The sequence below is a fragment of the Condylura cristata genome, unplaced genomic scaffold, assembly GCF_000260355.1.
Source record: "Condylura cristata isolate star-nosed mole 26May11 unplaced genomic scaffold, ConCri1.0 scaffold00003, whole genome shotgun sequence".
Classification (NCBI taxonomy): Eukaryota; Metazoa; Chordata; class Mammalia; order Eulipotyphla; family Talpidae; genus Condylura; species Condylura cristata.
Window position 1 is genome coordinate 21,501,683 of NW_004567104.1, and position 14,861 is coordinate 21,516,543.

At 45.0% G+C, this 14,861-nt stretch overlaps 1 protein-coding gene across 1 annotated transcript; it reads left to right on the top strand.

The window, feature by feature from the left end:
• Positions 1-166: 166 nt before the first annotated feature.
• Positions 167-11,971, top strand: LOC101629505 (nmrA-like family domain-containing protein 1). The gene is made up of 5 exons (XM_004675065.2): positions 167-275; positions 5,077-5,315; positions 6,476-6,725; positions 7,187-7,377; positions 11,572-11,971. Exons 1-5 carry the CDS (start codon positions 236-238, stop codon positions 11,749-11,751), a joined length of 900 nt encoding a protein of 299 aa, XP_004675122.1. The 5' UTR covers positions 167-235; the 3' UTR covers positions 11,752-11,971.
• Positions 11,972-14,861: the final 2,890 nt, after the last annotated feature.

The window sequence follows — 14,861 nt, forward strand, 5'->3', positions numbered from 1 at the left end:
AAATTCATTTTGCCAAATAAATGAATGAGCCATTATTGAAACCTATTTAGAAAACTGCAGAGTCAGAGTGAGCAAGCTAAATGGCAATTAAAAAAACAAATGACTAGGGAGGGAAAAGCAAAGGGTATGGTTATCAGTTGTGGTTTATAACTCTCACGCATGAAAAGAGGTTGCTTTTAGAAAGGTTCTCTGCTCTGAAGAAGGTCTGCTACTTCCCAGCTCTTCTTTTATTAACATGACCGGCAAGAAAGTAATTGTAGTGTTTGGAGCAACAGGTAAACATCTCCTAATTTTATAAGTGTATGCTGAGTTTGCTTGCTTTTCTGTCTTTCTGCTTTTAACTGCAGAACCTGCAAGTGTGGGCTGAAAAAGAGTACTTTGGAGGAAATTTAGACAGTTTCTGAGATGGTAAAGGGGCAGGGTGATTTCACCTCATTTGGCAGATAGGACCTCAAGTGACATACTCTCTTTCCTGATCATATGCTGACTTGTAGACATAAGTTTCATTTCCACACAAGCTTTACTCTGGAGACTTTTTTGCACCCCATGCCTGCCAAGCGAAAGGAGCAAATGTGAGACACAGGCATATGAAGGGAATTTCCACACGGCAGACCAATAGCCTAGAAGGCTACGAGGATGGAGTGGTGGCCGTTATAAGAATGTGCTGAGGTTTTCTCTTACCTGAACAACTGCCTGAACCGAAGAGAGAGGAGAGGAAAGGACACTTGCATAGGCACTAGTGGGCAGGAAGAAATGCCCTGGAAGGGACAGGTTTGCAGAGGGAGAGACCTGCGTGTTTGCAGGCAGGCGGCCTTAGGAGAGCGGCCTCGCTGGGGAAGTCAGTGCAGAGGAGTCCCGGCATGGTACAGGTCACAAGCAGACAGAAGGCTGCTGCCCTGCAGAGAGAGAGAGAGTGGGTGGAAAGAAGCACCTGCATAGGCACAGGTGGGCAGGGGGAGCTGCTGCCAACTGCCTGAACCTTTGAACTGGCATTCCCGTTTCTGCTCTGCTGCCCTTCCTATCCATTCGCCAGCAGCCACAAACACCTTTGCAAAGTATTGGTCAAATCGGGTCAGTAGCCTTCAATCCATACTCATCTCAGCTTCCTGATGATCCATTTGATATTGTCAGTCCTATGACCCTTCTGTTCAAAACCCTCCCAGACCTTCCTTCCTCATCTCATTATAATACAAAGTCCAGCTAATGGCCTGTAAGACTCTTCTCCATCTTCACTTCTGCAACTCTCCCTCCTCTCCCTGTTCTTCACCCTCTCTCATTTTTAGGCCTCTGCGTCGGCTAGTCCCTCAACCCGGAATGATCCTGTTACCCCACCGCTTTCTCCCCATGTCACCCAAGGCTCTGCTTAGATGTCACCTTCTCCATGAGGCCTTTTCAGATCTTGATACTTAAAATTGCAAGTCTGCTTTAGCCTGTTGCTCTCTGGCTCCCCCTTCTGCTGGGTGTCTCCCATTATGATCTCTGCACAATAGAATATAAGCCATCAGGACAGGGATTTTGTGTGCAGGGAAGCAGGAGCTAATGCAGGAAGAAGAGATACATAAGTTCTCACAAACTTACAGGCAGGTGTGATATTGATTTTGAAAGGAAAAAGCAAAGATAATGGGGTGAGGGTGTGTCTGTGGAAAGCATTTGGGCTATAGTGAGGATATTGCTTTTTTCTGAAAGCAATGATAAGGCACTGAAGACTTCTGAACAAAGGAATGCTGTGATGTGATGGGGGTTAAACATGTTGTTTTAGCTTCTGTTTTGTGATGAGACTGGGGCAAAGGCTGACGGTGGGAAACCTGTTCAGAGGTTGCTGCCATAATCCAGGTAAGATGACAGTGACTTAGAGCAGGGTGGCCACAGTGAGCTGGTGGGGACGGGCCAGGTTCCAGATTTGTTTGCAGAGAGCTGAGAGGAGTCACATAGATCAGGGGGAAGAAGGGATGAGTAAGAAGGACTTCAAAGTATCTGGCTTGTACAACTGGAGGAATAAAGTTGTGACTTACTAAAATGGGGTTCAGTCAGGGAGGGGTGCATGGAGGTAGGCCAAGGGATTCAGGAGCTCTGTTTTAGTTTGGTTAAGCTTGAATTGTCACCTAGATACCCAGAGTAGGCAGTTCGGTAAGAACCTTGGGAGTGCCTCCTGAAGGATTCAGTTTAGGTGTGTCAGAGTTGAAGAAAGTGGACTTTTTGTTAGTTGAGAGGGCGGGCTGATTGCCTTACTGCCCATGTCTTGTTCCTAGCTCAGTAACCTTGGCCATGTTTCGGTGGTTACAATAGAACCACCAGGTTTAATAGATACAAATACAAGATACCCAGCTAACTTTAAATTTTGGGGGTGTGTGTGGGTGCTCCTTGTTGGCACATGGGATTAAAGTCTGAGCGCACTCAAGCTATCCACAGCCCCTGGCAGCATGAGTTCAATCCCCAGCCAGGGAGCTGACACACATGGGGCAGCAGACCTCTCCTGTGTCACCACTGCTCCCTTAAGCAGTATATTTCAGTGAATCTACCTATTCTGCTCCCCACTCTGTCTCTGGTGAATCTTCTAACGCTCTCCCACCCCCCCCCAAACCTCTGGCCTGCATCCCAGTTCTTGTTTGCATAAATAAAATCTTAGAAAAAAAAGTTTTGTTGTTTACCTAATTTTTATAAAGTTTTATTTTGTAAAGGTTCATTATTTATGCATCCAAGAGCTGGAGTGTAGGCCAGAAGTACAGAAGGGTGAGAGGATTCACCAGAGACAGAGTGGGGAGCAGAACAGGTAGATTGATTGAAATACCCTGCTGAGGGGAGCAGCGGGCAGGCGGGCTGGCAATACAGGAGAGGTCTGCTGTGTCATGTGGTTCAGCTCCCTGGCTGGAGTCAGACTCATGCTGCAATAGTTGCTGATAGCCTCATAGTGCTAAGACTTTAAGCCCTGCAATACCAGGGAGGCCACGCTCTGCATACATATGTCCAAAATTTTGAATGGGACTGATTCATAGTAAAATGTGTTTGCCGTTTGTTTGAAATTTAATACTGTCTTTTTTTTTTTAAAAAAAAGATTTATTTATTTATTCATACAGAACTGGAGTACAGGCCAGAGATGAAGAGGGTGAGAGGATTCACCAGAGACAGAGTGGGGAGCAGAAGAGGCAGATCGATGAAGTACGCTGCTGAGGGGAGCAGCGGGCTGGTCAGGAGAGGTCTGCCAAGCCATGTGGGTATCCTCTGGGGCAGGAGGGGATGGAACTCATGAGCAAGTGGCTTAAGCTTCTTAGTGCTGTGCTTTAACCCTCTGCACCACCAGGGAGGGCCAACACTGTCTTTTTATCTGTCAACCAGCACAGTGTATTTCTGTCAAAGCTTGGGAATGTCTACATCTGGATGTTGTCAATTCTGTCTTTGTTGGCTTTCTAGATGACTAGAAAGTACCAAATCCCTGGTGTAGGCTTAGGAAGTCTGTGTCCTAAGCCAGGCTTGGCTCTAGGGGAAGCTGGGATACTAAGAGGTCCTGGGAGAGAGCGGCAACTGTGCTACTTGTTTTATACATGTGAGTTTACCAAGGGCAGAGGGCTCGTTTCCACCTTTGCCCTGCAGGTTTTGACAAGTCTGTTCATGACATTGGGGTAGTAAGTGGCAGAACTGCTGATGTTCTGAAATGCCACAATAATGCACATAATGTGGAATTTTATTTATTCTGTGAACTGCACTCAGTGACCTTTCAGCCTGGAAGCTCAGTCATGATCACCGAGCATTGGAAAATTATTACATCTCTGAAGATGTCTACGTCTCTGCCCTCTGCATTTCTCAGTTTGAATCCCCCTGACTTGGTTCTCTATTTTCCTCTCTCCTGTTTTCCATTTCTTTGTTTTTATTTTTCTTCGAATTCTGGGAAGTCCCTCCAACTTTCTCTAGCAAAAATTTATTTGTGCTCTACTATTAACAAATTTGAAGAACTTGTCTTCTGAATGTTTCTTTCCTGCCTGCCCCCTACCTCTCTTATTGGCACAATGCACAGATCTCTCTTATTGGCACAATGCACAGATCTGAATGCAATCTCTTCTCCAGTCTCTGGAGAAGTTAAAAGAATATTCATTCTCTTAAATTGTTCTTTGTTCCCTCCATTGTTTCTGTTTACCTGATCAGTTTGCTCATTTTGGTTTTGATGCTCATGATGGAGGCTTTCCTCAACCACCGGGTGACCTTTGGCTCTCTGTTCACACTTGCCACTAGAACACTAAATCTTGAACCTCCAGGTGCAAAGGCAGCGGTCACTGAGTGCCAGGCTCCCTACAGTTATTTAAGGTTTTCTCTACGGGAAATAAGGGCTCTTAGAGAAGTGGAGGAAATTTCATGAAGATGGACAGGGCACAGAGCAGGAAAGAATAAGTGAGCAACAGGAGGAAGAAGCAAATGTTAGGGAAGGTGACCAACACGTGGGGACACGGACCATGCGGAGAAGGTCACCTCTTCTCTCCTCTTCTGCTCAGACTCCATACAGGTCAGCACCCGAGGGCATAGAGTAGGGTGGAGAAGGTAAATCTGGAGGCACAGCACACATTATGTCCCAGACAGTTATTGAACCAGTTTGATGGAGGCCACCAAGTGTCCATCACCCAGCACAACACCCAGCGTCTCTCTTGGACAGTCAGTAAATATTTGTAGTGTGGTTAAATTAGGCACAGAGTGGTCATCAAATGTCTGAATGCCATAAAAATAAAGTGAAACTTTCAAACTTTTAGAAATGTAAGAGAGAAACTTCTTTAGAAAATCAAATTATACAAAGCAGCGCAATGTAAAATCTATAACCAGAGCAAAGTAGTACCGCCCAGTTGAACCTCAGGTGGAGGGTCTGGTCTCCTGCTCCTGGCCCTCCTTGTCTGAGCCTCTTTGTTCTTCTCCTGTGGCTTCTCGGAACGTCCCTCTGAAGAGACTTTGAGATATTTGAAATCTACTGTTGTCAGCCATGGGGCTGCCTCCTGAAGTAATGACCTCAGGAGCTCTCCTCTGAATGTGGGACTTCCTGACTGACTCTCGGTGAACATTTTTGTGATACTTTCATGTTCTTTCTTTCCAATCCTGCAGGAGCTCAGGGTGGCTCTGTGGCCAGGGCCATTTTGGAGAGCAAAAAGTTTGCCGTGAGAGCGCTGACCAGGGATGTGACTCGCCCCAGTGCCCTGGCGCTGCAGGACCTTGGCGCTGAGGTGGTCAGAGGGGACCTGAATGACAAAGCGTCGGTGGAGGCGGCCTTGAAAGGCGCCTATGGTGCCTTCCTGGTGACCAACTTCTGGGAACATCAGAACAAGGAGAAGGAAGTGTGTCAGGTGAGAACAACTCTACCTTTGAGCCTTTTTCTCTTCCCCTCCTTGGCTACTCAGCACTTCAGCGGGGATAACACATCAGTCTGGACAAAAATATGAACCTCACTGCACAGCATCTCTGGTGATCATGAACTATATGTACCTCAGACACTTGTTAGAGGGATGTCTGATGATGACATTAATGCAATGTAGCTCTTGTTCAAATCTCAAGGCCCAGATATGTGAGAGTGGCTGTGGGAGCCCACCACTAGATTTTCTAATTCTCACCATTTGTTCAAAGATAGCAAGTTTGGGGTGGCAATGAAATTACACTGAGAGAGAAGTCGGAAGGTAAAAAAATGTACTATATATATTTACTCTTCTGATAGAGAATTTGGGGGCGAATTAAGAATGGACACGTAGGAAAAGAAATAAGAAGCAAATAAACCCATGATGACCAATCCAGGGGAAAAAAATACTTGTGGGAAAGACATAGCCACAGCCATAGCCACAGACAGAGACATAGCCGTACTGTAGACGCAGCCGTAGATGTAGACGTAGCCATAGACGTAGCCATAGACCTAGACATAGACGTAGACGTAGCCGTAGACGTAGACGTAGCCATAGATGTAGAGATAGCCATAGATATAGCGATAGCCGTAGACATAGACATAGACATAGAATACCACATGACTGGGGTTATTGACTTAACCTCAAATGAGGTTGGGAGGATTAAATAAAAGGAAACGGGCATAGGTGTAATGGCAATGGTGGTGGTGGATTATGTGTGGGTGGGGGGTAGGCCCTAAATAACCTTCAACAGAAAACAATATTACATACAAATGAGACAATTGATCACCAAGACACTGAGGTCCACAGGAAGATGTGTTTCCTGACTGTTTCCACCAGATTGCCTGTCACCACACTCAGGATCCCTTTTGTCTCTCCTCCTTTCCTAACTTTGCTCCCCCACCCCTACCAGAGAGTCTGCGGTCTTACAGGCCAAGCAGGGGTGGGCTGAGGGATTCCCTATTGCGATATGGTAGAGGCCTTGCTGCTAATACTGGTTGCTTTCACATGATGGCTATTAGGATAGATATTGGTGCTGGGAAGTCTTTCTCTCGAAGGAGAAAGTGTGGAGGGCACTGTGTGTGCATTATAACGCATGTCCCTTTGTCCCTTAGGGAAAGCTGGTGGCGGATATCGCCAAGCCCCTGGGGCTGAAGCATGTGGTGTACAGCGGACTGGAGAATGTCAAGCGCCTGAGTGGTGGCAAGTTGGAGGTGCCCCACTTTGATGGGAAGGGAGAGGTGGAGGAGTATTTCTGGTCCATTGGCGTCCCCATGACCAGCACCCGCCTGGCAGCATATTTTGAAAATTTTCTCACCATGTGGAAGCCCGTGAAAGCCTCCGATGCGGACTACTATACCTTAGGTAAATGGGAGGTTACAAAGTTAAGCAGACACCACCGTCCTCCCCCTCTGCCACCCCTCTGTCTACAGGGGAAGCAGGTTAGGATCTAGGAATTTGGTTTTGAATACATTGAGTTTAGAAATTCTATTAAACAGTCAAGTAAGGATGTTCAGTAAGAAGCTGAATAGACGAGTCTGGAATTCAGCCAAGAACTCTGAGCTAAAGATAGAAGATCATGCATTGCACACAACAGAAACTTCGTAATTGATGACTCTCTTTTAAAAATCAATATTCAGTTATTGTGATATTTTCTTAGACAAAAGCCTGTAACTGCACAAGTGGTGGCCACAAGGCTTTATTGCAATTTCGGTCCTTTTGTTTAAATTGCCAATTAGTTCAGTTTGTTGGGACCTACCAAGGAGGTGCTATAACTCACTATTTTTACCCCCTCTTTTTTTTTTTTTTTTTTTTTTTTTAACTAGCACTGCCTATGGGAGACACACCAATGGATGGGATCTCTGTTGGGGATATTGGACCAATCATCTCTAGCATTTTTAATTGTCCAGAGGAGTTTTTAGGCAAGGCTGTGGGTCTCAGTGCAGAAGCACTAACAATACAGCAATATGCTGACATTTTATCCAAAGCATTGGGGAAAGAAGTCCGAGACGCAAAGGTGAGTTCTTCGGAGACATAAATGGGATCACCGTAGTCTACCATAGTTCATATCCTACGCATTTACCAAATGGGCTCCACTTAGGCAGGGCTGACTGAACCTTGGCTGTCAAAAGAAGTGAAGAGGATTCCAGTTCTGCAAATCTATCTTGCAGATGCACCTGTTGGTGCATCTGAATCCCATCATGGGTTTAATATTATTATCATCATTTAGTTTGAGCTCAGCTGTTTTGTTAAAAATTTACTTAGAATCTGAGGGCCAAGGTACCATTTTTTCATATACTCTCCTGACTTTCTTCTCATAAGCCTTCTTTGCTGACCAGTGAGTCAGACCTAACTCATGTGGGGCAAAGCACTCAGCCTCTGAACCTCATCTTGCAAATTAGGAGAATAATATCTACCTTGTGGTGTTCCTAGGAAAAGCAGAGCATCTGTTTCAAGGGCCTGTCATAGTAGTGTTTGGCACATAATAATGTGTATCAAATACGTATGTTGTATGTGTTACTATCCTTGAGGAATTTGTAGCAGAGTGAAAATACTAATGCACCTGAGTTCACAGTGATCAGGACAAGACACAACACTATAGGCGCTTATTTGTATCCTGTACACATCCAGTGCTAGAGTGACCAGAGAAGGGTGGAAGGCTTCATGGAGGAAGTGATGTGGAGGCAGTCTCTGAGGATGGTTAAAGCTGTCTATAGGTGGTAGTAGAGATAGTGCGCATGTCTGACTAAATCCTGGACTAAACATGACTGAACCAGAGCAGTATGGGGAAGTAAGCTAATCCTGGCTCTGCCCTTATGTTAGTGGAGTCTTGACAAGTTTATTAACTTCTCCAGGCTCAGTTTTTTCTAGAGCTGTTGTGAGGAGGAAATGAAAGATACAGGGGAGGTGCCTTGCACTAATCCCGGTACTTCATAATTCCTCAGTAACTGTTGTGGTCTAAATGATGCAAGAATGATTGCCTGCACCAGACTGTGGCTAGGAAAGGCTTTTTATGGAAAAATGAGTACAATGGATGACCATAGCATTATCAGCCCTTACTCCAAGCAGGTGTGATACAAGGAAGGAGAAAGAGAAGAGGGTTTCTGAGAAGGAAGTGTGGTTATGGCAGAGACACAATGGAGCCGAAAGGAGGACCCCTATGATCCCTCAATGCTGAGATGACTGACCCTCTTGGTCACGTGCTCCGTTTGTGAAAAAAGAGTGTTGTCTGGAGATTTCTAAGTTCCTCTCCAGTGTTCACATCTCCCCAGAGTAGGGGTCTCTTCCTCACAGAATTCAAGCCTGCTTTTGTAAATAAAAATTTAATGAAACACAGCACACCATTGTTTATGGCAGCTGTGTCTGACAGTTTTCATGATACAATGATAGATTTGATAGCTGTGAAGGAGACTCTTCTGAGCGACTCAGCCTAAACTATTTATACCCAGGCCTTGGAGTCAAAGTCTGGTGGTCCTTGTTTTCCAGAGTCAGTGACAAGTTATTTTTCACCTGAAACTCGTGCTCCAGTGCCTTTTAGTGATCATGTAGATTCCCAACTCAGCCCCATGTACCGTAATTGAGGAGACGTTTCTTCTGGAGGAAAGCAACCATAGGTGTTAGTCAGCCTCAAAGCCACATCTAGGGAGCTCACTGAAAAGCACACAAAATTTCACAGAAAATGTGAGATACTTCCAAGCCCAAGAAGATAGTTACTCACTTAAAATATGAATTCATGCCTGGATTTGGGAACTCGCTTGTACCAGGGTGCAAATTTATCTGTGGTTGACCCCTCAGGGCAATTGGGTCATCTATTCATTTAGTCTTGTGGCATTGAACTCTGTAAGAAAGAAGGAGGAAGAATGTGGATATGTGTATTTGTGTGCTTGTGTCTTTATTCGCAAAGAAGTGGATTGAGGCTTGGGATGGGCTGCAGACCTTTCAAATATAACTGGTCCATATACCTGGTGTTCACAGCAGAAGCTTTAAAGTTCTAGTACATTTTAGGCTGGGAATTCTACAGAGTAGTTAATTCTGTCTTTAAGTCATCTGTTTCAAGTCATCTTGAAGACACCCATGACAGGTCTAGAGAGGGAAAAGGGAAAAATCCCAGGCAGTGTGCGTCTCTGGGGAAGGATGCATCTGGTCACAAGATGGCGCTCCAGCCCGTGTTGGGCTCCTTCATTCTTTGATCAGAAGGTCTTGCCTGTACTGCTGGGAAGTCTTGTTCCAGGATAAGCCCTGGGCAGGAACTCTGGTCTGGCGGAACTGTCTGTCTGACCTCGCAAAGCAACATGATTCCTTTAGAGAGTGAGACATAACAGAACAAAACTATTTCCTTCAAATGTCTGAAGAAAAGAATCCTATTTTTAAGAAAGTAGTAATTTTTAAAGTTACAGGATGGGGGGACTTAGAGACACACACTGTAGAAGTCATTGTCCATGCTTCGCATATAGTCTTCTAGGTCTAAAGTCACTGACATTTTAAGATTTTCACCCTGATTTCAGAAGTAAACAAGTGCTTATTACAGAAAATTATTAAAAGGGAAATAAAAGTAAACCATATTTCAGTCTATCAGAAAGCACAGCGGTTCAGATTTAGCACATTGTCTTCATGAATAAATATAATACATGCTTAAGTAAAATAACACTATAGTTGCCATTTTGTGTCTGGCGTTTTCCACATGACAATTATTAGTATTTCCTATATTTTAAAGTTTCAAAAACATTGTTTAAATAACTGCTTGATGTTCTTAGGGTGTATTTACCATGATTCATTTTACCATCCCTCTAATTTGTGCACAGGTGGGTTATTCTTGATTTGTCATTATTTTTTTTTAAAGATGTATTATTATTTATTTATTTAAGCATACAAGAACTGGGGTGTAGACCAGAGGTGCGCGGGGTGGGGTAAGAGGAATCACCAGAGATAGAGTTGGGGAGTAGAACAAGAGGAGCGGGGGGTGGTGTAAGAGGAATCACCAGAGTCAGAGTGGGGAGCAGAACAAGTTGATCTACTGAAATATACTGCTGAGGGGAACAGTGAATGAGACAGGAGAGGTCTGCTGTGTCATGGGGGTCAGCTCCCTGGTTGGGGATCAAACTCAGGCCACAGTGCTTAATGATAGCTTGATAGTCAACAAGACACCCTGCACAAACAGGGAGACCCAATTCTATTTTTATATTAATTAATCATTGAAATTGAGGTGATATTGTGGTTCCCCCATGAGATATTACCACCAACTCACCCATATCCTACCACCACAGACCATTGTGATTTTCAGTATTTTAAATGGCATATGAAAAGCTTTGTTTGCACAAGTTGTTTGTGTTGCTTGCACTTTTCTAAGGTCAAGTGGAATAGTGAGGTGAGGGGTTTCTCTCTGGGAACTAAAGACAGATGATACTGGATCTGATAGAAATGATTTGCTATTTCATATGTGGGGGGCCAATATAAATCTAGTTCATGTCAGAAGAGACTCAGGGGTGATTTTGTGGAAGGTGCCAGAGGGTGCTCAGTGGGTATGCAGAGGGGGTGTTTCCGCTTGGGCCTGGGTCTGGGAGAGGCTCGGCTGGTTGAACCAGAAATGCTCGATTTTGATCAGGAGGAGGTGAGAGTGGAATGAACATCAGCCAGGAGGGAGGGGTCGAGAGCTCCGTGCCAGAGAAAGGGAGCCCTGAGGCTGCATGGACCAGTGAGATGGGCTGTCTCTGTGAGCTGCTGGGGGCCCCATCAGGAGGTTTTTGTGAAAGTCCATCAAGCGAAAGAGAAGTTACAGATGCTTAGTACCTTATCCAAAATGCTTGGGACGAAACAATTCAACTCTCAGACTCTTCCACTTTTAGATTGGTTATGGTCTCTGTCACATCACCAGCTGGGGGGAAGGCAGCAAACCTGTAATCAGCTGCGTCAATCCTTCTGCAGAAAACAATAGAACTCTTTCCACTAATAGGATAATGAAAGACTACCAATAACTTCATGGACTTTCAAATAAAATCTCACCACCCAAATTGTCTAGAAAAGTTGCTCAAAATTTAGTTCAGAAAAGTCAGTTTGTTGCCAAATGGCTTATGAAAAACATGTGCAGGTTTCTTGGGCTTTGGAAGTAGCAAAGAACTGTGGAGCTGTATCCTTATTAAAGTGAATGATTTCTTTTCAAACTATTTTAAATGTGGACAGTAATATTGCCTTTCTTTTGACTTGTTCTTTAAAGATCAGCCCAGAAACCTATGAGAAGCTGGGTTTTCCTGCAGCCCAGGAATTGGCCAACATGTGTCGCTTCTATCAAATGAAGCCAGACCGTGATGTGAAGCTCACCCACCGACTGAACCCCAGAGTCAAAAGCTTCAGTCAGTTTATCTCAGAGAACCTGGACACCTTCAAAGATATTTAAGCTATTCACACAAGCCGCTGACACACAACTTCTCTCCTCTCTGCTCCTGGTTCTCTTTACGCAGATAGGCACACTCAGTCTTCTTCTGTGAAAGTGATCTTGAACCCTGGCTCTGTAACTCCTCCAAACAGCTGCAGTTTTCTCAAATGCATTGATACATTCTCAGTGAAATTTCCAACCGTTTTAATTTCTTAAAATAAAAACCTTTGTAGAAGGCTCTCTGAAGAGCATGGTGTTCCATGAACAAGCACAAGTGTTGCACATTCTACCAATTCTGCTTCCAGGTTGGAGCTGCATGCTCTGATGCACTGAAATCACCTATTAAATCACTATCCAGTAATTCACGTAGTCGCCCACCCATTCTTCATTTATCAGCCAACAAACTTTGATTCAGTGTCAGCTCTGATGGCCCTTTGCAAAGGGCACTCTCATCCCCCCAGCAATGAACTCGATGCAGCTTAAGTTCTCAATCCTGGAAAGAGGGTTTGGATGAATTTCTTAAAAGGGAAAAGGAAAGAAAAAACCCTCAACTAAAAATAGGTGGATTATTTCTCACCTGGGGGGGCCGGGCAGGAAGAATGGCTGCTGCTTCTTAAGTAAACCTCAGTGTCACTTACACATGGCGAGGCTGTAGCCTGCAGGTCCTGTGGTCGGTCCTGCTGTATGTACACAGGGGACGGGAGGTTAGGAGCTTTCAGCTTTGGGGCGAGGCCAGGTGGCTCTGGGCCAACCTGGAGTCCACGAGAAGCCCTTTGGTTTGGAAGGAAACTTTCCAGTGGCTGATTTCAAACGAAGACAACCTACCTGGTAGCACAAAACCATACTGGGGAAGGAACTTAGAACGTCAGTCTAAAACCTACTGTTATTCATTGGTAGTAGACAGAGGACTCCACCAGCACCTTCTGCTCTCCCCCTCAATAGTCTCCAGGAGGCTGAGAGAAAAAGAAAAGCCTCCTTTAGGAGTTGCTCAGTGTAGACAAGTAGGGACCCGATAGAGGTGCAGCAGGTGGAAATGGGGGCAGTGTGGCACAATACACAAAACCATCCTCTGCTGTCCAGGAGTGACTTGGGCGAGGTGGGGGTCTGGAACAGAAGGGACACAGAAGAAGCACTTGTCCTGTGAACCTGCATGTGTTCTTAGAAACCCAGGTTATAAAGTCAGAGGATGCTGCATGTGATTCCTGCCTTTGCCAGCTACTAGCTGGGCATGTTACCTGGCTTCTTTGGCCTTTGTTTCCATACCCTTCAGGGGATGCCGGGAGGAATTCAAGAACGAAAGTGTGTAAGGACACTGGACAGCTTCTGGCAGACAGTGAACACTCAGTAAACAGTAGCTGTATTTATTATTGTCAAGAGTGTTTCCTGCACTTGCCCCTGCATGTGGCACTGGGAGGGGGAGGTGCCCACCGTAGTGCCCACCCACTTCTGTGTCCAGACAGCAGGTTCTTGGGGCCTGGCGTCCCTCTCTTGGGGGCCTCCTCAGAGCCTATGTCCTCTTACCCGCCACTAGATGGCAGGACGAGTCTAGCATGAGAACGGGCCCCTCCAATCTTATCCCAACTGGCTTTCTCAGCCCCAACAAGGCTCAAGGGGACAGTTACAGTTCTTCAGACACTCTTATGCTCTCAGTCACCTTCTCAGGCGCCATCAACATACACGCGCTGGGTCTCTGTCTTGGCGCCTGGCACTTTGGGATTACGAGGTTTCTATGCCTGATTTGGGGTTGAGGAAGGAAAGGGAGAGCTAGGGTGTTATCCAAAGGCGCCAGCACTGGCTGGCCCACCCCACTGGCTGAGAGAGGCCCAGGGGCGGGGCGGAGGGCCATCCTCCCAGCGTGCCCAAGGGCCTAAGAGCCTGTTGGCTCAGAGCTGGAAGCCCTGGTCTGGGCAGCCTGGCCCTTGGCTTCCCCTCTCAAGGGACTCCTCCAACTCTGAAGTTCCATCAGCAGTCACAGGGTCAAAGACGATTCCCCAGAAGAAGATACGATTAAAAAAAGGAAGTATGGGCCCTCCCTGGTGGTGCAGCGGGTTAAGGCACAGCACTAAGAAGTCAAAGCCACTTCCGCATGAGTTCGATCCCCGCCTGCCCTGGAGGTGACCACATGGCGTGGCAGACCTCTCCTGACCCGCCCACTGCTCCCCTCAGCAGTGTACTTCGTCGATCTGCCTGTTCTGCTCCCCACTCTGTCTCTGGTGAATCCTCTCACCCTCCGCATCTCTGGCCTGTACCCCAGTTCTGTATGAATAAATAAATAAATTAAAAAAAAAAAAAAAAGGAAGTACATGCCGGGTAGTTGCCCGACAAATAACTGCATTTTCAGAGCAGTTGTTCAACTTCTGGACACCTTGCAGAAATGAACCGGGAGGCGAGAGCCCCCTCACCTATCACCACCTCCAGGGTTCAAGTCCTTACTTCATTTCTGAAGGGTTATTCATATGCCGGTTGCAAGAATATTAAGGATGCTCAACCTTTGATTTGGCAGTAGTACTCCTAGGAAGCCCTCTTAATAAACACAGTAATGATAAAATAAAATTTCCAGGATTTTATGAAAGTGGTGTTCATGAAGTTCATGGACATCTAAACATTCAGCTTTAATGGAAAATTATATTATTGAATAGTTAAATTTCCTGGATTATAATACCTTTAAAACTAACATTTGTAAAGATTTTTACTGAAGGAAAAAAATCTTAAGTTTTAAGTGAAAAATGTAAAATAACATCATGCTTAATTGCCATTGTATAGAGTATACAATTGTTAATAATCGTTTTAATTGAATAGTGAATTTTGTTTGATTTATATTTTTTCCTTTCAAGTTTCTTCTTCTCCCCACTTTTCCATTATAAAAATGTTTATTATATGCTCATATCTTATGTAAATAAGATACTTTTAAAATTTAACAAATATCATATTGGACTAACTCTTGCTTATGTTTTGGTGAATATAATGTTTATTATTTGTGCATCTTTACTATGTACCAGTCACTATGCTAGAGTTGTGTATATTTCTTTCATTAGATCTTTGCATCAATTCTTTAAGATTATTACTCCTTTTACAGATACAGAAATATCCTTCAGGGAGCTTATGTAATTTGCCCAAAGTCACACAATTAG